This window comes from Maylandia zebra, linkage group LG22 (genome assembly GCF_041146795.1).
Source record: "Maylandia zebra isolate NMK-2024a linkage group LG22, Mzebra_GT3a, whole genome shotgun sequence".
Lineage (NCBI taxonomy): Eukaryota > Metazoa > Chordata > Actinopteri > Cichliformes > Cichlidae > Maylandia > Maylandia zebra.
Window position 1 is genome coordinate 22,187,971 of NC_135187.1, and position 23,268 is coordinate 22,211,238.

The 23,268-nt window shown below is 40.5% G+C and overlaps 2 protein-coding genes and 1 non-coding gene across 5 annotated transcripts; 2 read left to right on the forward strand and 1 right to left on the reverse strand.

Annotated features, from left to right (window-relative positions):
- Window positions 1-6,082: 6,082 nt before the first annotated feature.
- LOC101472909 (uncharacterized) lies at window positions 6,083-8,038 on the forward strand. The gene is made up of 2 exons (XR_003021997.2): window positions 6,083-6,461; window positions 6,890-8,038. It is a non-coding gene; the product is annotated as an uncharacterized LOC101472909 (transcript).
- A 635-nt stretch (window positions 8,039-8,673) lies between these two features.
- wipf3 (WAS/WASL interacting protein family member 3) lies at window positions 8,674-18,886 on the forward strand. Of its 3 annotated transcripts, none has more exons than XM_004547865.6 (8): window positions 8,674-9,242; window positions 11,331-11,428; window positions 11,777-11,918; window positions 13,736-13,897; window positions 14,013-14,735; window positions 17,559-17,693; window positions 17,837-17,938; window positions 18,042-18,886. In XM_004547865.6, the coding sequence occupies exons 2-8, from the start codon at window positions 11,348-11,350 to the stop codon at window positions 18,080-18,082; spliced, it is 1,386 nt and encodes a 461-aa protein (XP_004547922.1). In that variant the 5' UTR covers window positions 8,674-9,242; window positions 11,331-11,347; the 3' UTR covers window positions 18,083-18,886. The 3 variants fall into 3 exon arrangements, with proteins under 3 accessions (XP_004547922.1, XP_004547921.1, XP_004547920.1); XM_004547864.6 differs by having other exon boundaries at window positions 8,676-9,218; window positions 17,837-17,941; XM_004547863.6 differs by having other exon boundaries at window positions 8,677-9,242; window positions 17,837-17,941.
- A 53-nt stretch (window positions 18,887-18,939) lies between these two features.
- LOC101471944 (peptidyl-prolyl cis-trans isomerase FKBP14) lies at window positions 18,940-23,253 on the reverse strand. Its single transcript, XM_004547862.3, has 4 exons — window positions 22,930-23,253; window positions 20,168-20,319; window positions 19,565-19,692; window positions 18,940-19,397 (listed from the first exon to the last, which is right to left on the reverse strand). Exons 1-4 carry the CDS (start codon window positions 23,124-23,126, stop codon window positions 19,239-19,241), a joined length of 636 nt encoding a protein of 211 aa, XP_004547919.1. The 5' UTR covers window positions 23,127-23,253; the 3' UTR covers window positions 18,940-19,238.
- Window positions 23,254-23,268: the final 15 nt, after the last annotated feature.

The window sequence follows — 23,268 nt, forward strand, 5'->3', positions numbered from 1 at the left end:
TTGGTGTCATTTCTTTCCCTCTACTTATTGATGATGATTTGTAACAAATAATTTGATTTGGATCCATCATTCCATAACACCTGTTGATACTGATTTTCAGTCCAATACTGTGTAATTTGACAGTCTCTTCTTCCCATTTCCCTTTATTAAGAATAGCTTCATGAGATCCACCCTTCCACTGAGGCCATTTTTTTTAAAAGAGGTTTCAGTGAACAGTAGATGGATCAACTGCAGGGTCAGATGGATCTCTCAGGTCCTGTGTTAGATCTTGGCTGGTTTTATTCCTCTTTCTTATGGACATGACTTTCAGATACTGTTCATCTGCTGTACATAGTTTTTTTAGGCCGGCCACTTCTTTTTCTGCCTGAACTTGTCCAGTTTCCTGGCATTTTCTAAAGACACAGTACACAGCATGTGGTGTTATGCCCAGTTTTTAGCTAATAGCTCTTTGGGAATCACTTTGTTGTTGCAAAACCAGAATTTTATGCCTGTCAAACTGTGTTTTCTTTGGCGTTGTTCATAGATTTGACTAAAAAAACTGAAACAAACTCTGTGTTTTTGTTACAGGCTGCTCATAACAAAGTGCCCGAAGTTACATTTTAAAACTGGTTCTTTGCTAAGCTGTAGACATAACACTGATTCATCGCTTGAGTTAGGTGCCTTTTTATGCTTAAATGGTTCAAAGGTCAGTGTTAAGTGGCTTAACAAACACGTTTGTAGTGCAGTAAAAACAAGTGCAAAGTGCAGCCTTTTGTTATTTGCCCTGCTGAAACTCATTTAAACACACTTGACAGTGATATGTATCAAGTTAAAGAAGTTTCTGGCAGTTTGTTTTCCAAAAAAATACTTATTCAGATACATTGTATTTGTATTCAAATTGTTATGAATTTAAACAGTTAGGACATTTTACTATAATTTACATAACAAAGTCGTAATAAAATTAATCAACTGTACTCAAAAATGATCCCGTGTGAACCTGTTCCTGTCAGTCTGAAAACCAATTGTCATTTAAAATCGCTCAATTTGACTCTGAGCGACAGGTCAGAGGTCAACTGTGACACAGTATTTTAAATACCATCCTACGTGAAATCCTATGTTACTTTCTACAGCTTGACACAGACACACCACCCTTGTATGAATCATACGTTGCAAGTTATAAGGCTTTCCATTATAATTTTCCACCAAAAAAATCAGTAAATAAAATGTAAAGACCTTGGCAGATATAAGCCACATTGTAATGGATTCCAACATGACCACACTCCACACAGCAGAGATAATGCTGGTTGGTTCAAGACTTTTGTACAATAATGTAGATCAGTCAGAAATTCAACCGAATGCTGGTTTTGTCATTGGTTAGCAATGCTGCCTGGCACCAAGCAGTTTCCTGGTTCGAAGTTTGCATGTTGTCCCTGCGTGGGTTTCCTGGCTTGCTCCCACAGTCCTGGACACGTTCAGTTGATTGGCAATTCAAAACTGGCCATGGATGCGAGGTAGATAAAGCACTGTATGAAAGTGAAAAACATATGACTTGTAGTCTAAAGTCTTTGAGTGGTGAGTAAGAGATTAAAGCACTGTATAAATGCAAGTGCATTGCATTACTGCCTGTCCTTCAGTGAATTAATGGCTGCACAATCGGTTATAATAACTGCAGTTTGAAAACATTGTGTGACATTTTATACCTTTACTAACACCTTAGAGAGAATACATTGTGGTCTGTTGATTACTCTCTGGTGCTATTTATGAATCTCAGGATTGTTTAGCCATTGCCAGGAGGTATTGTATCATCAGAAAAATAATGGAAAGATCTAAAGATAAAGGCAACTGGAATTAGGCAATTTTAAGATCTGACATGTAGCAGTGTTGTACATTAAGGTCAACCATTTCAAAACCAGTGCAAAGTTACCATGGGTAGGTGCAGTTCTAGGTTCATGTGCGTGTATCTGCATTCACGAAAAGAAACACATTAAATAGAAAGAAAATTGGCCGAGAGCTGTTGGATTCCTTTCTGCATTCTTGGACGTTCTCATAACGTCAGCAATCACAGGTGAAGCTATGGTGAGTTTCTCGCTGCTTTACTCATAGTTCCAAAAACATTGACTGAAAACATCCCAGGAATGCAAACTGTTTAATTAAAAAGATACAATGCAAATCCAAACTCCACCCAAAGTAACAAACAACTGTTACTATTTTTGTTGGTCCAGTTCTTAGTGGTATTTCACCTCTATAGTCTTTAGGCTGTGATTCAGAATTTGTCACTGAGGTGGCCTGTGGTTTTAGGGCTCAGAGGGGTTCATGTTGTCTGCAGACAGACCTCTGTTTACATCATTACTATCCTTAGATACAGTAACCTCTCACTTCCTCTGCTGCTTTTTCTTTTTTTTTTCTCTATCTGACTCTACCAGTCTAACTGGCTGCCTTCCTGCTCTCTTTCCCATGGCTAGCACACCTTGGTTCAACCAGTTGTTCAGTACTCAAAAAAGATTTTCAGGTTTATCAAATTTCACTCATACGCATAAGGTGTGATGCAAACGCACCAACGTCATCGCGTATGGAAACACGAGCGCAGATGGGCACACGTAAGTCGAACTGTGTGTGCATGTGAGTCAATGTTTATTTATAGGTTTGTAACCTAATGGTAAACTCATTGTGTCTTAATCTGTCATAACCTACTAAAGAGTCATGACATCTATATATAGGTTTAGGACGTTATACTATGTTGCTGACAATATATGACTTCCTGCCAGTGGAAAAAGTAAAAGAGCACTCAAATTCAAGTCCCAAGTGTACACATTTACTAGATTAAATTCCATTCAAAGTCATTTAAAAATGATTTTTTTATACCTGACAGAGCACAAATATATAATAATTATTTGTATTTTAAAACATTACCTCCCTAAAGTGACTAAAAGTGTTCATTTCCTCTGCATGGCTGCTGCATACTTGTGACTGTGTGGCTGTGAGAAAAAAGTGTTGATTTATTATGTTTCTAATGGCACACAGTCAAACCACACAGAAACAGATACAAATGGAGGGAACACCTGCAATAAAGGTCATTGTTTCAGTGTGTTGCAACTTCAAGTTTTCTACTCACATTCTCCACATGCTTTACTGTTTCAAGGGACAAATGCTCTTCCTCTGTATTTTCACCCTGAATAATCAGTTCAGTGTTCTTGGGATTGGAAGCTAATCTTTATTTTGTAGATCTTCCTCTCAAAATAACTGCATGGGTGCTTTCTTTATCTGGTGGGGCTGAAGTTAAATATCAACTCTCAGCAAGGCTGCTTGCAGCATTAGGGGAGAGGAGAACAGATGAAGCGATATAGGAGAGAAAGCTGGAAGAAAAGACTGGGAGAAGATATAATATAATAGCATAATGTGATGCAGTTCTAAGTTGAAATATGGCACACATGGCAAAAATGGCAAAAAAACAGCTTCACAAATGTGAGAAATGGCTTCACGAAAGCAAGTGGAATGCCAAAACATGACACTTGAAGGCATCGTGTTTCTGTTTTAAAGGCCAGTTCATTATCAATCAGTTTATTTAAGACAAAAATGTTTACGTGCAAGGTTGCAAAAAAAAATTGTACTGTAAAAAATGGTATTGTTTACTTGGGTGAAAATGCATAAATGATGGTCGGTTAAGGATTCACGGTTACCTCTGTTTGAGCACAGGAACAACAAAGTACAAACACAACCAGCTTTCTGTTCGCACCGGAAAGAGGAAATAACTCTAGAGAGTTTCGGCCCAGACGGGAGAGGAGGAGAGGGAGTCTCCCAGTTATGCAGGACACTGACTGAAACAGAAAGAGAGAGACAAAGAGGAACTGCAAACAGTTTCCCGTTGCCATAGCAACAACTTTCACCTGTGTTTCGGAGGAGGGAGATAGAAAGGATTCCCTGATATTCTTTCTATCTCTGTTTCTGTGTTTCTCAGCTCAGACTGGGTATTCCCTGTTGACAGCAAGCCACACAGAAACCATTGTGGGATTCCATGGTCAGAGAAACTGCTTTCATAAGCGCAGCAAAGAGGTGATGCAATTTCCCTAATTAGCAAGGGTTAAAAGGCAAATTGGATCTTGGTGTTCATACTGAAAATAAAATAGAAAAATAAAATCATTGAATTTACATTTATGTATCTGCCTACCCATCTGCGTATCAGCCACTTTGGACTTTACCTTTCACTTTTGCTCCAGTTGTTATTCCAGCCTGTGGTACTTCATCTATCACATCTAATGTCTTCTGCTTCTTGGCCAGGACCTCCTTGTCAGTCTTAAATTCAAAGTCCCACAGGACAGGACTGCTGTCCTCATCCCATCGGGACTTGAAAGACTTCTAGTCTTAGCCTCACAGATCTTCCCGTATACTATCCCAGGCACTTGAGTGTCCTAGCTTGCATCTTGCATTCTGCTGATATGTGCTGGACGGGGCACCTGTGCACAGTCATGAGTGCAAAAATTGCAGGCCCTAATTGCCTCAGTTAAGGTAAGCGTTCATGACTCCACCATAAGAAAGAGACTGGGCTAAAATGGCCCCAGTTCCAAGACGATTAACCACTGCTGAGCAAAAGGAACACAAAGGTTCATCTCAGTTTTGCTAGAAAACATCTTGATGACTTCCAAGAAAATACCCTGGGAAAATATTCTGACGATACAAGGTTGAACTATTTGGACAGTTTAAGTCCTGTTGCATCTGGCGTAAAAGTAACACAGCATTTCAGAAAAGGAACATCACACCAACATCAAAATGTGGTAGTGTGATCTTCTGGGGCTGTTTTGCTGCCTTAGGACCAGCAAGACTTGATTTTGTAACTGGAACCATGAATTCTGCTGTCTACCAAAACATCCTGAAAGAGAATGTCCAGACATCTGTTTGTGACCTCAAGCTGAAGCGCATTTGGGTTCTGCAGCAGGACAGCGATCCAAAACAAAACGGCGGTTCATGCTCAAAAACCCTCCAATGTTGCTACAACAATTCTGCAAAGAAGAATGGGCCAAAAGTCCTCCACAGTACTGTAAAAGACTCGAAGCGAGCTATTGCAAATGCTTGATTGCAGTTGTTGCTGCTAAGGGTGGTCCAACCAGTTATTAGGGTTAGGGGACAATCACTTCTTTTTAAAGGGTGATGTAGGTTGGAATTTTTTGCCCCCTTAATAACAAACACTTTCAGTTGGAAACTGCATTTTATGTTTACCTCTTATCTTTTTCTAATATTTAAATTTGTTTGATGATCTGAAACATCATCAAACAGGGTTCAATTTATTTAAACTTATATATATATATATATATATATATATATATATATATATATATATATATATATATATATATATATATATATGTATGTATGTATGTATGTATGTATGTATGTATGTATGTATGTGTGTGTGTGTGTATGTATACATGTATATAACAGGTGAAGTCAAAGGCTGAGCCTCTAATGAATAATAATAATGAAATAGTAATAAAACTGTAACATTATAACACATTGAGCCTTAGTGACAGACTCCAGAGACAAACTACAATGCAGGGACAAGCAAATGTACCCGGAAGGAACACATGAGAGTGCCTCGGTGGATGAAACTGAATGAATCTGGCGGAGAGCCAAACTGTTCCCATTAAATTTGAATTTACAGCAGCACTAGCGCACGTTTAGAGCAGTAAAATGACGTCAATAGACACCTGAAATGTAATGATTTTTAACTCAGGCTATAATTTAAATCCATGCGGTTGAACTGAACGCTACCGAGCAGCAATCCAGCCACGACGGGTATTAATTGCGCTATTAACTCGTTGAATAAACGTTTCACTACCTCATTCTTCTCCTTTGCACGACAGGCGAGAGCCTAAAAAACAGGACGTCCAAACACTGAAACGTAATTTGGCTCTCTGGCTTAGGGTTGGGCCGCTTTGACAAAGGAATCTTCTTCTTTTTTTCTTTTTTTTTTTGTTACTGAGGAGGCTGTACGATCCCGTGGGTCGTGTTGCCGTGCAACGACACGCCCCGCCTACCATCCCAATGTATTCACCTGAACCGTGTTCACGTGACAAGCGCAAAGGGTCCAATCCAATCAGGATGGAGGACAGGTGTTTCTTCATCAAAGTTTCGGAGGCGGAAACCTGCTGGTTAAGTGTAAGCCGCTCCTTATTAGTCTGTCACTTCATTTGTTTTCTTTTATCAAGAACTGCTGAGGAGTAGAGCGGAGTTGTTTGATAAGAGCAACATAAAAGAAAGAAAAGGTTTTGTTGCTGGGAAGTTTAAGGAGACAGAGTACTTGGCTCGTGCGTAAGATGGATACGTCTACGAACCTTTGAAGGACTGTTGTCACTGCTGTTCCAGGTGTTGCGCCAGTAAAGAAGAGGACACCGAATGTTGTTTATAGATAGCTCGTCACGATTAAAAGCCCGACGCTGACACTTTTATTAGGGTCGTTTTAACTGTCCACGCCACCTCTTGCAACACAGGTAGGATAAGTGTTTCTGAGTCCTTTTTGCGTATTGATCGCCTGTGAATCTCGGTTTGGGTTTGCACTTCTACTCTCAGACTCATTAAACCAGTTTTACAGCGACGCTAAATATGGTTACACTGGTTATTCATAGGATTAGTTGGCAAGACACCTCTCACTCATCTAAAATATATGTAGATAGGCAAACATTTAGGTAAAGTGTAATTTAAGACATTAAAACAGAAATTACACTTGTAGTAATTATGAGTGGACATAAGGCTGTAGAACAGCATGAATACTAAACCAACTATATATATATATATATATATATATGAATGATAAAAGAATGACAAACTGGCCCCTCAAATTGGATTATATTAAAGGACAAATACTGTAAAAGATGATAAAATCTTAAAAATTATTGATGGGTTGCGTTCCTCTTTACAGGTCACTGCATCCCTTTAGTCAAAGATGACAGAGAGGACCCCATGGTGGAAGGCATTCCTGCCAAAGAAAAAGGCCTCCAAGGATCAAGCCTTTGATGTGAACTTTGACCCTTGGGCAAAATCCTCTCCTGCAGCCTCCAAGGCCTCCCAGCCGGTGTCCAACAACAGCTCCAGCCTGCTCAGCGATGAAACCTTCGACGACTCCCGACTGGACTCGGTCTTCAATGAGCAGACTTGTCGCAGGAACATGAATATATCGCGCTCAGGCCGATTCAAAGAAAAGAAGAAGATCCGTACAACTATTCCAATAGAGCAGAAAGAGAAAGAGAACGTGACGTCTGGGAGAGAGGACGCACGGTGACAGCAAGGAGTAAAAAGCCGGGCGATCAAAGACTGCTTTACAGAGATGCTTGAAGACGGAGGAGAAGAAGAAATCAAGGTCTATGAAGATGTTTCACTCTCATGAAGCATGCCAGGAATTCTGCTGATTTTTCTTTTTTTTCTTCTTTTTTTATATGTTGGTGATAATGAAGACGATGAGCATTCAAGTTTTAGCCCAATACTGGAAAAAAAGGATGATTTTAGACATTTGTTGATGCACTTTGCCAGAAAGCCAAAAAAACAGTGTCAGCAATATTACACTTAGAAAACAGGAATGCCCTTTCTCCTTTCAGTGCTCCATATGTGTTTCAGGAAGGAACTGCTCATAAAATGTTTACATTTTTTCTGTAATAAGATTAATAGAAAATAATATCTAATAATATAAACCTAATAATGAAGGATATGTGTAACAATAATTTTACAGTGCTTTTTATAAGGGCTATAAGGGTGTTTATGAAGGTGTAAATGGTTCCTTTATGTGTGTGTGTGTGTGAAGAAAACAGAGAGAGAAAAAAATGGTTTGTTAGCAGTGCTTAATCAGATGCACAAAACTTGTCAGCAAAATGCATAAAATACTTCAATGAAGGATTCAAATTGACATATTGCACAAAACCTTTAGCAAAGCCATCACTGCTGAAATATCCAGGCAGATGAAATGAGGACAAGGAAGTGATGTTAATTTCTTTTTAAGACTTCTCTGCTTTTGGATGGCCTCTGAATAGTTTTACATGAAGGCAAAATATGAGAAATAAATCTGACATCTGCTACAGCTGATTGGTGTGTGTCTGTGTGCTTGACGAATCCCCATTTGTTGATGGATTAACCCACGCAGTGCAAAGTTTGCTTCTTCGTCCCCATTAAAAACAACTTTAACACAGCAAAGCCCATCAATAACAACAACAATAACACCAAATAAGGAAATAAATAAGAAAATCTGAAGATGGAGTAAAGCAAAAAACACCCCACCTAAAAACATGTCAGTAAATTTGGCAGCTGTGTTGAGAGTGACAACCTTGTGTGTTCTCATCACAATGTCTAAAAAAAGCACTCACAAGGAATTACAGCTAATTAAATAAAGCAGGTAGTAGATGTTAAGCCCAGGTGTGAGTCACAGGTAGTTAAAAGGAGGAGTATGCCAGTGTCGCGGCATTCTTCTGTCACTGTTTAAGGTGTGTATCTGTGTGTGTGCACAGTGCATGTCAAAGGTTATAATTGATATACTTTTTACAATGACACCATATTTATTGTCGGCTGTCTCATAGCTGCTAAAGTGCAACAGTTAAACGTGTAAGTGTGAAGTTGTGCGTGCACAAATGAATAAGACCGACTTGTAATACCATATCTTCAACACAAGGGGCAATAATGTACCGCCAGTAGACTGTCATACAGCAACAAACTGCAATGAACAGGAGGAAGATATACTTAGAAAAAACAAACTGTAGTTTTGTAGGGGGCAAAGAATTTACTTCAGACGTCTTTACCGCGCAGTCAGAACCCACAGTCGTGGATACACAATGCTTGTCTCCTTCCACTGGTGTAACTCAATAAGAGGGAAAGTCTTTTGGCTCCTTCAGCACGGACGAAGCCAACGACACTGATCCTGTTTCTCTCTCTCTCTCTCTGTGTGTGTCTCTGTGTCGTTGACTGTGGAGCAGTGAGGTGTGGCTTTACTCTGTGCGCCCCCGACGCTGCGCTCCCAAGAGAATAAACCGAAAACAGCCAGGGCTGTTGTGCTGCAGTGTCGTCAGCGTCTCCGCTATAAACTCAAAAATTAAGCAAAATAAAGTTTGTGGAACTTTTTAAGATATCTGCAAGAGCACCACAACCCAGGCGTGTGATACGAAGTGTCCTCATTTGACTAAATATAACCTGGAAACTTTCTCACAAGTGTCCCGCTATGCAGAGGGCACTGCGCTAACGGACCACACTGAAGTTCTCTCTGCAAACAGGTGAAGTTCTGACATTTTCTGAAGGTAGGGCGATTTCTTAACGAGTGCACTTTTGCATGTAACGGTTTAATGTTTTTATTCTCACAGAAGTTTGTAATGAAATGTTTAAAAATGCAGGTCCAAATAGAAATGTTTATAGCAGATGAATTGGATTTATTCGAGCTCCCTACACAGGCATGGAGCATCAAGTGTACCCACCCTTTTTTAAATGTCCTTTCAGATACATTTTGCATTACAAAAATGGGCAATAATGAATGAATAATAATAATAATAAATTAATGAATGAATAATATAAAAATATAAATAAATAAAACATACATGGACATTACTTAAAACCACTGTGTTGTGCTAATCCTGGCTGTTATTCTTGGGCTGGGTTTGCAAAATCAGCCATTCTTTGTGAAGACGTATCACAAATTGGTTGGGATTTTTGTAACGATTATAAAATATGGAAATAAATTACTAGAAAATAAAAAGTGTGATCCATCTTTTTTTTGGCTGCAGCAGCTGTCATATCAGATCTTCTTTCTGGGGAAGATTAAGCTCATACTTGAGGTACAAAGAAAAGCAACAACTGCTGTGAGAGGTGTACTCACCTCACTTACTTCCCCACCTGTTCTGGAAGACCTCAGCTGACCGGTGTCCAGCTTCCCCCCTTTAGAGAGCTAAACTGGCAGTGTCACTGAGGCTGCTTGACACAGTTATGAAGATAGAAATAGCAACGGAGGACAGCATGCCACTTGCAAAGAGGGAAAGCATGAACTGCACACAGACAGAATACCAGTAGCATGATTCAGATCCGTTACTTCCATTACAAAAACATATTCAAGTAAAGGTATTTGCTAGCCATAAAATTACTTAATTAAAAGCACTTATTGTGCACTTATGTTTATTGACAGTGCTTTTAATATCTCATGTCTTTGGATAACTTAAGCATTTTATGGCACTAAAGCTTAACAGTTCAGGTAATTTCAATATACTTTCTGTGCTGCTTAGTTGTTTAATCCACAATAAAGAACCATATTATGATGTCATCATATGTTTACATGTTTGAAAACTATTTCCAACAAGTGAAACTATCCTGATGTCGGAAAACAGTTGTGTTTCCAGCTTCTCCTGTCTAATACAACAAGGCTTTAAATGGAATAAGAAGTAAGCAAATGTTCCCAAACCAATCCAAAAATTAATTACGCCATTTGAAGATCAATGTATTGAAAGTGTAGGGGAACTTGTAACTGAATAAAACCATCAAATAAAGTACACAAGTTTAAATTTGGACTGAAATAGTGTACTTGAGTAATTGTGCTTAGTTCTCTTCCCCCAGACGACAAGAGAGATGTGTTCAACAAAAACAGGTTCTGTTGTGTGCTTTATTAAATTGCTAAAGAGGAGCATGTGCAAATTCCACAGCCTGAGGTTTGTGCACAAACCTCAGGCTGTTTTCAGCCGGTCAGCCGAGGAAGACAGCTTATCAAAAATGCATGATGTCAAGATGGTGGGTGGACATGTCAGCGACTGTCACTGTGGACCATTTACTAGCTGTAGAAGCTGAAACATGTGACATGACTCTGTACGCAAGCTGTTTCCTGGAACGCTGTTGTAGTGGACATTTAGCGGGGCTTTGATTACTGAACCAGTAGCTCTTAAAAGCTTTCTTTGCACAGTTACACTCAGTACAACCTGAAACATAAAAGAATAGAACAGTGTGTTGGGACACTGTTGTTGTTTCCTCTGGACTTTCCTTAATTTCTTTTCCATGAAGTTCCATACAGTTACTGCAGTAAATGCCTTTGGACACTGACTCGAATAAAGGGTAGGGGTCCATTACTGTTCACACAACACTCTCCATTGTTCTAGCCTGAAGTAATCTGCCATGGGGCATTGTGGGAAAAGGAGGAGATGTGTCAGATTTCTCTGGAGAGGATGGAGCGCTTTGCTGTTTCCTGTTTTGTGCTGTATGGTGGTGAAAGCTCTTCCTGTTCAGGGGAAGAGGGTGACAGGTCATCGAATGCACCCAGTACACAGTAGCTTCTTCTGACGCGGAGCAAATAAAAAACCTCGAAGCACTGCATACAGGGTTTCCTGCAATAGAGTGCGCTTTGTCTTCTCCAGGTATTTGAGGCCGAGGCATGCCGGTTCCCCCACCTCCCCCTCCGCCTCCACCAGCAGCCCCGCCACCCCCACCGCCACCCAGTGCTGCCCTGCCACAGGTATAAGATTCTTCCAGCAACTCTCTTATGCAATTGCAAACACTCATTGTGTTCTTCTTGCTGATCATCGACCATCTGGAGCTCATTTGCATTATTAATTGAGCTAGTATACACACACACACACTGACTTAGACACACACAACCCAGACAGCAGGCTGTCAGTGGCAAAAGAGTGTTACGTTACCCCAGCAGGCTCATAGTGTCCTCTTGTTAAATGAGCTGCTGCAGCCAGCGAACAGGGCAAAGACATGGCTCAGTAGATTCTGGATACAGCAGTAACGTCTGTCTGCATAAACAAAAAAGTGATCCTCTCCACTCTTACTTCTTTTTTGTTCTGTTTTTCTTCAGTGTCCATTAGATCCTCCCAAGGTCCAGTTTAGCGGAGGAGGAGGAGGTGGTGGAAGGAATGCCCTGCTGGCAGACATCCAGAAAGGAACCAAGCTCAAGAAAGTCACGCAGGTCAACGACCGCAGCGCCCCCGTCGTCAATAGTAGGTCCCACAACATGACCATCCTATAGCCTGCACATATACAGACACACTCAGTTTGTTTTCTCTAAATGTTACATCCTTACATCACAGTAGCGCCCACTCAGCCACTCTCGTAGGTGAATGGGTGCTTCATATAGTGTGTGTCTGTAGTTTGAAATATGCCAGTGTGATGTGTTCTCGTGAAACACTCGACATATTAAAGTGAAGGACAAAGAAGGGGAGAAGACTGGGGGATGTTTGGTGTCTTTGTGCTATATTTGAACTCACAAGGCCAGTGCACGCTTCAGGAAGGAATGCCCTATAGCTGATTAAGACGCAGGAAGAACAGACAGATGGTATTATATACACTGACACAATAGAAAAGGCAAAAACACTGTGCACTGTCACCACTCAACACACCCTGTGCAATATCACTAAAGACTGTGAAACAGATATGCGTGCGTGCTGTGTGCAGTGTTGGTCAAGTTACTTGAAAAAAGTAATCAGTAACTAATTCCTTTATGTGTATAGATGAAGACAAGATCATTAGGACCCTCTGAAATTTTTAATTTCCAAGTCATTTTAAACAGAGCAAGGGATTTTAACATAGCTTTTCTAAACATTGTAGTTTTATTTTTTGGATGCTTATCTTATTTGACTTTGCACAAAAAATAGTTTTACAAAAAGAAAAACTACCAGGGTCTTCAGTTCAACCCACATATTATCAGTAGATTTCAAGTCAGTCAGTAATGTTGACTTTGGTCTTCTGGAGGTTCTTCCAGGTTTGCTACTGACTGCTTGAGGTTTTCTACAAGATCTTCACACATTCTTATTTCTTCATGATTCCTTCCACCTTGGCGAGATTCCTAGATGCACTGAAGGGTCCCGACAACATAATACCCACACCGCAGTGTTTCACTTTGGGAACCCTGTTCTTGGGTTGTACGTCTCTCCCTTCTTTCTCCAAATTTAAGCAGAGTAAGCAGAGCTCTGGTTTAATCTCATCTGACTAAAGGACATGTTTCCAGTTTACAAAATCTTTCTCCAGATTGTACTTGGCCTACTCCAGTCTGGCCTGAAGGTGTTTCTTTTGCAAAAGTTGAGTTTTTCTTGTTCTGTAACCTCAGACTCTATTCCTGTGCAGGGTTCTAGTGAATATCTTCCGTGAGACAGTCTGACAGTTTCTGAATACAGTCATTCATCAGTATCAGATTCTTTGAGATCTTTTGCTTCTTACCTCTGCCAGACTTGTTCTGTACTGTGCGGCTCTCTTTGAAGTTTTTAATGATACATAGCACTCACTGGACGTCTTGACACTGGGAATGGTGGTGATAACTTTGTATATTCATCTCCTGTTTTGTAAGCATCAGCAATTCTTTCTTAAGTCTAAACTGATTTGTTTTTGATTTTGGCATGATGCTTTAATCAAGCGACAGCTCAGCCCCTCACTGAAGCTTCCAATTTATGTAAATTGGAAGCTTCAGTTTTAACTTGATTTTTAAAAGCTTTGAGCATTACAAAGTTAAAGCACATCATTGCACAGCAGTGGTCATTTTCTCAGGGGGCTAATAATATTGGGAGGTTAGGTAAGTGTGGTGGTGTGAAAGTTGCACATGTTTGAGTTTTTGATGTTAGCTTCATTAGGTTTTTTCCAGCACTAAAAACAAGCTCTTGTTGGGACAAAACTCATGAGCTTATAAGATATACAATGTTATGTAGTGAATACATTTATAATGATATTAGACCAAATATTGTGATTGACCACATGATTTATTAAGCTTTCATGCCTTTGCACTGCTGTTATTTCATTACTAACATGTGCACATGGCGTTCCCCAGATTCCAAGGCTAGCACAGGAGATTTATCTGGAAATGCTGGCACTTCTCAGGCCTCATCGGGTGGCATGGCACCCGTGGGTCCATCATTGAGTGGGCTATTTGCTGGAGGGTTCCCCACTCTCAGGCCTACAGGACAAAGAGACCTAGCAGGCAAAACCAGAGGTTGGTGCAAAATGTCATATTCTTGCTCATAGATATATTTATGATTTGTCAGTAGTCACAATAACATTTTTTCCCTTTCAAATGGCTCCTCTTGGGTGTGTTTGTTCTGTTTAAGTGTCTCGATCGAGCTCATCAGTCTCTCTGAAGCCTCTGTGGAACCCTCCTTCATCGGCCGACTCCAGCAGCTTCCCTGAACCCGACAGGAAAGCGGAGATCCAAACCTCCGTCCACCGCCTACTCGCCCCCTCGGCCTCTGCTCCTCCCTCCCCCTCTCACAGCAGCATGCACCCGCCACCTTTCCCTCCTTCCACTCCCCTTCCACCTGCCCCTCCCTCTGCTCCTCCCCCACCTCCCCCGCCTCAGGCCTTCCAGGACCGGCCAGGTAACAAGCCTCCCCCTCTCCCCTCCTGCCCTCCACCTCCACCTCCATCCCAGACTACCAAGCCCATGTGGCTCCCCATCCAGCACTCGCAACACTCATCTGTCTCCCAGCCCTCTCCTCCTCCTGCTCCTCCTCCTCCACCACCGCCTCCAACTGTCCAGCCTCTGTCAACTATCCCAGGGGACCATTCTTCGGGGTACTTCTACTCTCCGCCTTCATCTGCAGTCTACTCTGAAACTTCAAGGTTCCCTGTTCTTCGGGACAGCCCCCTGGGACCGCCTCCCCCACCGCCGCCTCCCTCTCTGCCACCTTCCATTACTCCAAGCTGCCCGTCTACCCTACCTCCACCACCACCCAAAGTGGCTCCAGTGCCTTCCCCAGCAATGCGCTCTCTGCCTCCCTCATACCCTTGCAACGCTCCCACGCGACGGCCACCAGCTATACCCAGGAGTGCAGGTAGGTGGACAACAGGATGTAAAAATGCTTCTTTAATGCCACTTGTGTTTATAAATATAAACCTGTTGCCTGTTACATGTTTTTTCCATAATTGAAACGGATAAAGTCTGTATGAAAGATAAAAAGTTTAAACCACTGCTTCATGCCTTTGGAAAATCTTTTGAATTCTGTCTTTATGCGAGAAATGATTCAGTCATGTAAATGGAGCTGACTCGATATATTAATGGTGATGATATAAAAAGAAGGAAAATTAAAAGAAAATCTGAAAGAAAACGATTGCGCTGAAGCAATGTTTTAGAGATCAGAAAACAAGTTCAGCTAAGGGTGTGGCCTAAGAAAGTTCCCAATAATAGTTGTAAAAGATGGAAGTAGCTACTGTGACCTCACCGACTGGTTAGCGAAGGGTTGTTGTGAAGCCCCAAGCTTCAAGAGCAGTTTCACCATTGCTATGTGCTTTTTAAAACTGGACATGAAGTTTGAGGTGGAGGACCTGACTGAGAGACCAAGGGATAATATCTTATCCTAAATCATACCTAGCCATACTTTACTCTAAATGTGGATTACATAATGGTTAAGGTAATTAACTCATTAGGAAGTGTCTACTGAGATAAATCAGGTAAGTAGTGGCGTCATTTTTTGGAGAGGGTCAAAGTTCAATAGAATTTGGTATCTTTTTGTACCAGAGGAGTCAAGCCCTTTTTGCCATAAGAAAGAAGACAGGTTTAAACCCATCCATGTAGATTAGAATATCTTTATTGCCACTATTACATGCAACAAGTACAGCATAATTAGCCTCAATCTCAACAGTGCAAAGATCACTCACATCATAAAAACGACATAAAACTGTATAAGAGATAAAAGTAAATACAAAAGTCAAAAGCAGCCTTCCTCCATTCTCACAACCCCTTCTTGCACAAAACACGTGTGGCCATTGCAGCATCTAATGCCTGTATAGAACTGGGATAAAAGCTGTTATTCAGTCTGTTTCTGCTTGTTTTACTTGTTCAGTACTGTCTACCTGATGGTAACAGTTCTGACAGGGTGAGATAGACCTATTATAGTATTATTAGCCTTTTTTGAGAACATTTACATGATTGATCCCATACATAGATGCCACAGTGTAGAGTAGAAAGTTGATATTTACTAGCTGAAGAAGCTCTGTTACACAATGTTATACTTTAAGATGTTTTTATCTTGTAAAAAACCAACCTTAAGCATTTATAGGCAGTTAACCAGCATAAAATGAAAATAGGAAAATTGGTGACACCCGGTTTATCTTTGTGCAGAAAAATGAGTGTATATCACAGCTGGTGTGCTGATTAGGTTCTGAAGTCTATCCTTCCACAGTGTTTTCTCTATTCCTCTCCAGTGTCTACAGGCCAGACTCGAAGCTTCTCAAAAGCAATTTAATTCAGTTAAATTCAGTTTTATTTATATAGCGCCAAATCCCAACAACAGTTCCCTTCAGGCATTTTACATTGTAAGGTAAAGAGCAATACAATAATACAGAGAAAACAGAGACAATCTCAATAATTAGATGAGCCCTTATGAACAACTGGCAACAGTGGGAAGGAAAAACTCACTTTCAAAAGGAAGAAACTTCTGGCAGAACCAGGCTCAGGGAGGGACAGCCATCTGCCGTGAGTAGTTGGGAGTGAGGGGAGGAGGACGTTACAAAGACATGGTGTGGAAGAGAGCCAGAGATTAATGATAACTAATGATTACATGCAGAGGGGTGTATAAACACATTGTGAGTGGAAAGAAAAACAGGTGTTAGGACTGCTGATCCAGCCCTAAAAGCTTTATCAAAAAGGAAAGTTCTAAGCCTAATCTTAAAAGTAGAGAGGGTGTCTGTCTCCTGAATCCAAACTGAAAGCTGGTTCCACAGACGAAGGGTCTGAAAGCTGAAGGCTCTTCCGCTCCCATTCGACTTTTAAATACCAAACAAACCACAAGTAAGCCCGCAGTCTGAGAGTGAAGTGCTCTGTTGGGGTGATACGGTATTATGAGGTCTTTAAGCCAAGCCAACTTTATTTAAAAAGCGCTTTAAAAACAGTGAGCACTGACCAAAGTGCTGAACAGAACTAAAACAATAAAAACATAAATGCTAAAAATAAAATACAAGTTGAAATAACAGTAACAATATAAAAAGGCAATGAAATCCAAATGAAATTACCATTCTATACTGGGTTTAAAAGCCAAACTGAAAGGGTGAGTCTTCAGACGAGATTTAAGATATGATGGGGCCTGATTATTCGAGACCTTGTATGTGAGGAGAATGATTTTAAATCTGATTCTGGGTGTAACAGGGGAGCCAGTAAAGAGAAACCAGTATAGGAGAAATATACTCTCACTTTCTTGTTGCTTTCAATACTCTTGTTCAGCTGGAGGCTTTCCAGGGAGTTTTAGGACAGCCTGATAATAATGAATTACAGTAGTCCAGCCTAGAAGTTTTAAATGCATTAACTAGTTTTTCAGCATCACTCTGAGACAGGATATTTTTAATTCTAGAGATATTTTATAAATGGAACTAAGCAGTCCTACGTATTTGTTTAATACGCGCAATGAAGGACATATCCTGGTCAAAAACAAATCCAAGATTCCTCACAGTGTTACTGGAGGCCAAGATAATGCCATTCAGAGTAAGCATCCGGTTCAACATTATATTTCTAAGATTTATACGGCAAAGTACAATAACCTTAGTTTCTATATTTAGAAGCAGGAAATCAGAGGTCATCCAGGCTGAATCAAAATTCCATAAAATGTATATTTTTTGTTTTTATTTTAAATGTTCTTTTTCTTCTGATGCCCACTTATTAACAGGTGTGGGTCGACTGGCTCCTCCTCCTGCTCCCCCCGCCCGTTCCCCCACCACAGAGTTGTCCACCCGCATTCCTCCTCCTCCACCTCCTCCCATGCCCCCATCCAGTCTCAGGAATGGACATCTTCAGAGCTTAGGTAAGATTTTAAAAGGATTTTTATTGTTCAAATGTATAACTTTTATGTAAACTTTGAAAGTTACTTTTTGCTGCTCAGCAGAAGGACATTGTTTTTTTTTTTAAAAGGGTAGAAACTTCTAATCTGCATCTTCTTTACTCCAGCGGATGACTTTGAATCAAAGTTCCAGTTCCACCCTGTAGAAGACTTACCCCCACCCGATGAATTCAAGCCTTTCCCACGGATCTACCCCAGCAAAGAAAACAGTGGTAGCCACAAAGCAAAGTTACTACTCCTCAGCTTTTCTTTTCTCAGCACTGTAGTCTCATCTGCTGAGCTCTGTTTTTCTTCCTCCTTGTTCTTTTACAGTGAACCCCAAACCACCAGGGATCAGGACACACCTCCGATGAGTCATGATCTCAGCACCGTGACACGCAACAAAAAAAGGACAAATCTCAGTATTCCTTCTCCTTCTTACGAGTCCTCACAGTTAAACTGACATTACTGCCATGGACTTGCATGGATAGAGGCTTTGTGTGTGTGTGTTGTTGTGTTTGGTGCATTTGTGTGTGTGCGTGTGGTTGTGCATTTTCAAAGCATCAAAACAAGGACCCGTCTTATTCTGACTATGTGACCTCTGACCTTTTCAAGTACAGAATGTTTTGTGTGCGTGAGAGGAGAAGCACTCGCCCTGCTTGTGCTCATAAGCTCCATTCAGACTCTACACACAGGCTAGAAGAACAGGGTCTTCCATTAATTATCGCTAACATGACTCTTGACAGTTTGTAATATGTTAACCATCATCTCTGTGCACTTGTAGTTGTAAAATTTGCTTTCAAGCAGGCAGTTTTTGTGACTACGTTGCTAAAGACAAGCAAACATACCTCAGTCTCAGCTCTTGCCTTGGTGGCAGCAATTGGGTAACTAGGTGTACCATTTTCTTGCCCCTCATGTATTAACCAACACTAACACATGGGAGGACAGTGCCACCTGTTGGTTTGATCTGTCACCAACAAATAAACCAAAGCAACTAAAAAGTTTACACAGATACTTTACTTAAAAAAAAACAACTAATAAATGTATCTGCCTTAAACAGTGGTCCTTTTTTGAGTTGAGGCTCTTGATCCATTCAAACAATCCCAAAGCTGCACAAACAGGGCTGTAAACATGTGTGTGTTATCTCAAAAACCCCATTAAAACAACAGGTAAAGTTCTCCTGTGGTTTTGAGTTATTCTTCATTGTGTCACAACATTAATTCAGTCTTCCCAAGTTTGCCCAAAATTTATTTACATTTATAAAAAAGAGCAAAAAACATTAACCTGATATTTCACGACAGTTTTCACACAGATATTTAGACTTGTGAAAATATCTAACTTTGGTCCCAAAAAGGATTTTCATAAACAAATCACAAAATTAAAAAACAATCTGCAACTAAACTTAACCACACACAGCGTCACGCAACACAGACTTAAAGCTTCTGTAAAACTGAAACAGACAAAAATAACCTCAAAGAGTCTCTGACAAGGATTTCCACCACGAAACACAAACCAGCGCTTCATGGGACTTCACAGTTCATCGTGTTTGTAAGTGAACTCTCTAGAGGATATAAAACCGTCCTTGTTCTCATCCTCTTTGGCAAAGATATCCTCCGCCATGTTCTCGTGTAGAGTGTCGTTGGGAGGGTAGCCGTGACGCTCAAACTCCTTCCTTAGATACTCTTTCACCTGGCAGACATGAAAAGAACAGGATGACTGGGACTTAAGTACAAACATAATAAAATGAATTAGAAATCACACTTTTTCCTCTTTGTACAGAAAGTAAAGTCTAGAGTGACATGGGATATGTAACCGATCCATGTAACTTCATATGTGTTTTCAATGGTTATCTTCACCTCATGCTTGGAGAGCTTCCAGTCATCGTTGAGGTCCATTTCCTGAAAGGACTCATGTGACCTAGGTCCATTTCTGATCTGTAGCACCTCGATGATAAAGGTAAGCGTGCTTTCAGGTGGAATCTTACCTGAATACAGAGAACAGGAGGGTAATGGGCAGAGATGTCAGTTCAAACTGAAATTGAATATTGCCAAAACTTCCAGTAAGCATCCAGGAAGTTTTCTTCCGTTGAAGAACACAGATGGTAAAAAGGAATAAAAAGCAAATCTATTGCTGTGAATCTGTTGGCATTAGAAAGGTTAGTTAGAAACAGAAGAGACAGATGTTATGGGTTAGAGTGGTTTGTGCTTACCGGACAAAAAAAGCACAGTATTGTTCACATGCTCCACGTAGAGAATAAGTGGACTAATGTCACTGAATGAAACCTTCATTCAGAGACATTGAATGAATTCATTCCTAGAAAGCAATTAAAAAGAACAAGAAAGACAAGTATAATAAGATGCGTGCATAATAATGTCACACTGTGAGAATTGGAGACACCAAGAAGACCGTGTCATAAAACATGCAGTGAAACTTCTTAGATATGGATGAAGCTTCTGTACCTTTTCCTTCCTTCCCATAGGCCAGTTCTGGAGGTATGACCAGTTTTCTCTTCTCTCCTGAGCACATGTTTTGCAGGCCTTTATCCCAGCCTTTGATTGCTTCTCTGATGCCCAGAGTGAACCAGATTGGCTGCTTGTCACCGCTGACTCGACTGGTCAACAAACACAGGTGTCGAAAGAGTGAAAAGTTGAGATGTAGAGAAGGTCTGAGGTGTCATCAAAGGTCAAGGAAATTATGATGCTTTTCTCAGAGTTATAATGATTCCTGCTGATATGAATTCTCCAATCAGACAGTTTTTCTACTGCAGGCTCTATGTGATTTCAAAGACTGTGGACCTAGCCAACCCCACTGAGAGAACATTAACAAATCGACAAGCTCCATCTCAGAAGATATCAAGTGAACACTATCTTTCCAGCTGGAACTGTATGCTGCTTTAAGAACAATAAACCTTGATCACCAGTGACCCGAAAGAACTGCTTGTTAAAAAAAAAAAAAAAGACGCCTTCATGTCTGGAGAAAAGGAACTGAGGAGAGTGCAGCATGAAGGGCATTCTGCAGCCTCCTCCTTCAGTAAACACCCTCATCACCTTCAATGAGTTCTCCACTTATTCTTCATTAAAACCACATCCACCCCACATCTGAGGAACCACCCCTGCTTGTTTGTCTTCTGGCCTGGTTAGAAGACAGCTGGAGAAACTACACACTACAGCAAGGACGCAGACCCTGATGGCATCAGTGCGAGGTTCTGAAGACCTGTGTTAGCCTTGTGTCTGTGTTCCTGAGTCACTTTTACCACCTGAGTCTAAAGCAAGAGAAAATAGCTGTATTATTGCGTCATAAAAAAATATCTGTCTGGCAGAGAGTCATCTGGCAGTCGATGTTATTATTTATGGGATAAATAAAGTATTTTTCATTAATTCAAGAAGAGGGATATTATTTTTCCACCCACCCAGTGTCAAAACCTTACATTTGTGAGGTCCAGCCAATATGAAGACTAAAGCTGCTTGTTGTCAGCATTGGATGCACGAGAGGTAGGGCTGTGCGATATGACCAAAATCTCATATCCCAATATAAGAGTTCTATCGTCCCGATAACGATATAAATCACAAAAATGTAACAATTTCTGTAAATTCTGTGAATCTCGGGCAGCTCGTCTTGCGGGAAGTGTTTCCAGCTGCGCGTCCTTTACCCGGAGTCAAGTGTTTTAACCGATGCATGAAACTATACATTTTTAGACATAAGTTGTAAAGGCCGCCGTTTTCTTTGTGAGTATTTATTTGAGTCTAAGGTTTATTTTTTAGCACCTGGCGGCTCCTTTTTAATTCTCATCCGTTAATAATCTGCTCTTTCACGTGATTCTGTTTATTTTGAAAAGTCTCAACAGGATCTTAAGCTTTATTGTGAAAGGTTTATGTGGAACATAAACAAGCGGACACGCGATGGTTTTACCGTAGTTGTTGCTAACCACAACGCATAAAAACAGGCACTTGTCCGTCTGTAGTGTGGTTATATAAAATATAAGAGAAAGAGAGAACTTGAAGAAATTAATATAGCCACTACAGTGATCATCAAAACAATGAAAAAATATTGCCGTAAACAGTTTATTTTGCGACACCACGAAACAAACGATAGCGTAAAATGAAACATACTTTTTTATATCGTCATCCGATATATATTGTTATATATTTCTCTAGTAAATGAAAAACATCTGTTGCCACGACTCTTTGGGCATTAATTGTAAGAAAGAAATGTGTACAATTATAAAAAATGTTCTGCTAGCTCATTGCCCAGACAGTCCTGTAATTATAAAACAGAAGAATTTGTTAGTTCACAGAAAATCTACTTTACAATAATATTATTAATTTACATTATTATTATTTAATTTTATTTTTAAACTGTTAATTTGGTGTAATACAACTGTCCATGGGGGAGGTCTTTACTCTAAAACTTAAAATACAGTTAAAAGTCCAAAATTGATCCTAATCACATTTTCCAAAGCTCGCACTGGAGTCTTGGCTGGGCCCATTTTTGGCCATGGACCTAATGTTTGACACTCTTGCACTAAAGCAGGGACGTCAAACTCATTTTACATCGTGGGCCACATACAGGCCACTTCACTGGTCCAGCCCACCAGTGAAACTCCCCTTTCTGTCTGTGTAAAGAAGTTAAACTACACATTGAATCGTTCACATGTCTTAGTATAAGGAAAAGAAGCAATTTTTAATAGTATGACTCAGTTTTTCTACATGATAAGGAAATTCTGCTGTAGTTCATGGAAGAAATCAGTCAGCATGACTCTTTGGCCATGAAATTACAGAAAAAGTTCTGGTTGCTAGTAGCTTACCATGTAATTTTAAAAAAAAAAAGTTTTTGCTCATTTTAGTGAAAAGACTGAAAATTTTGTGTCATATAATTTGACTATCTATTACTTAATAACTTTGGTGTGGTATGAATGGCCCTGGGGGAAGTCTTTGGCAGTAGTTAAAAGTTTTACAGCTATGTGTTCAGTGGACCAGATTGGAGTCTTTGCCCGGCCTATTTTGGCCCACGGGCCTCATGTTTGACATAACATTTAACTTTGTATCCCTTGCAGATAAATGCTAACATCGACATTCGAGAGTTTTAAATCTATAAAAGCTGTTTATGAAACCAGGGTGACGTCACTGCATCTCTCCTTCAGCCAGCTCCTTCATTGCTTCCTTGACAGAGTTGCATCATCATATTTGAGCGTTATAAGCCTCGCGTTAGCCATGAAACAAACCTGGAGAAAAACATGGTGCCATTCTCAAAGTATCCGTCATGATGCACCAGCAGAATGTCTCCATACTTGGACTTTCGGTGACAGAGGAAAGGTCTGTGCAGAACTTCTATCGTCACTTCAGCTTCGGGCAGCTTCCCCCCGCTGCTGACGGACACCAGCATGAAGGAGCAGAGCCAGCTCAGCACAACCAGCAGCATGCTGACACAGTCAGCTTTCAGAAGAAACAGCCTGTTGAACAAAGAGCTAAAAAGTTTCTAACAGACTTGCTGCGGCATGAAAACGTGCAGCTGTTCCTCTACGTGGCAGAGACAAGTCGCTGCAGGAAGTTTTCCTCTGATT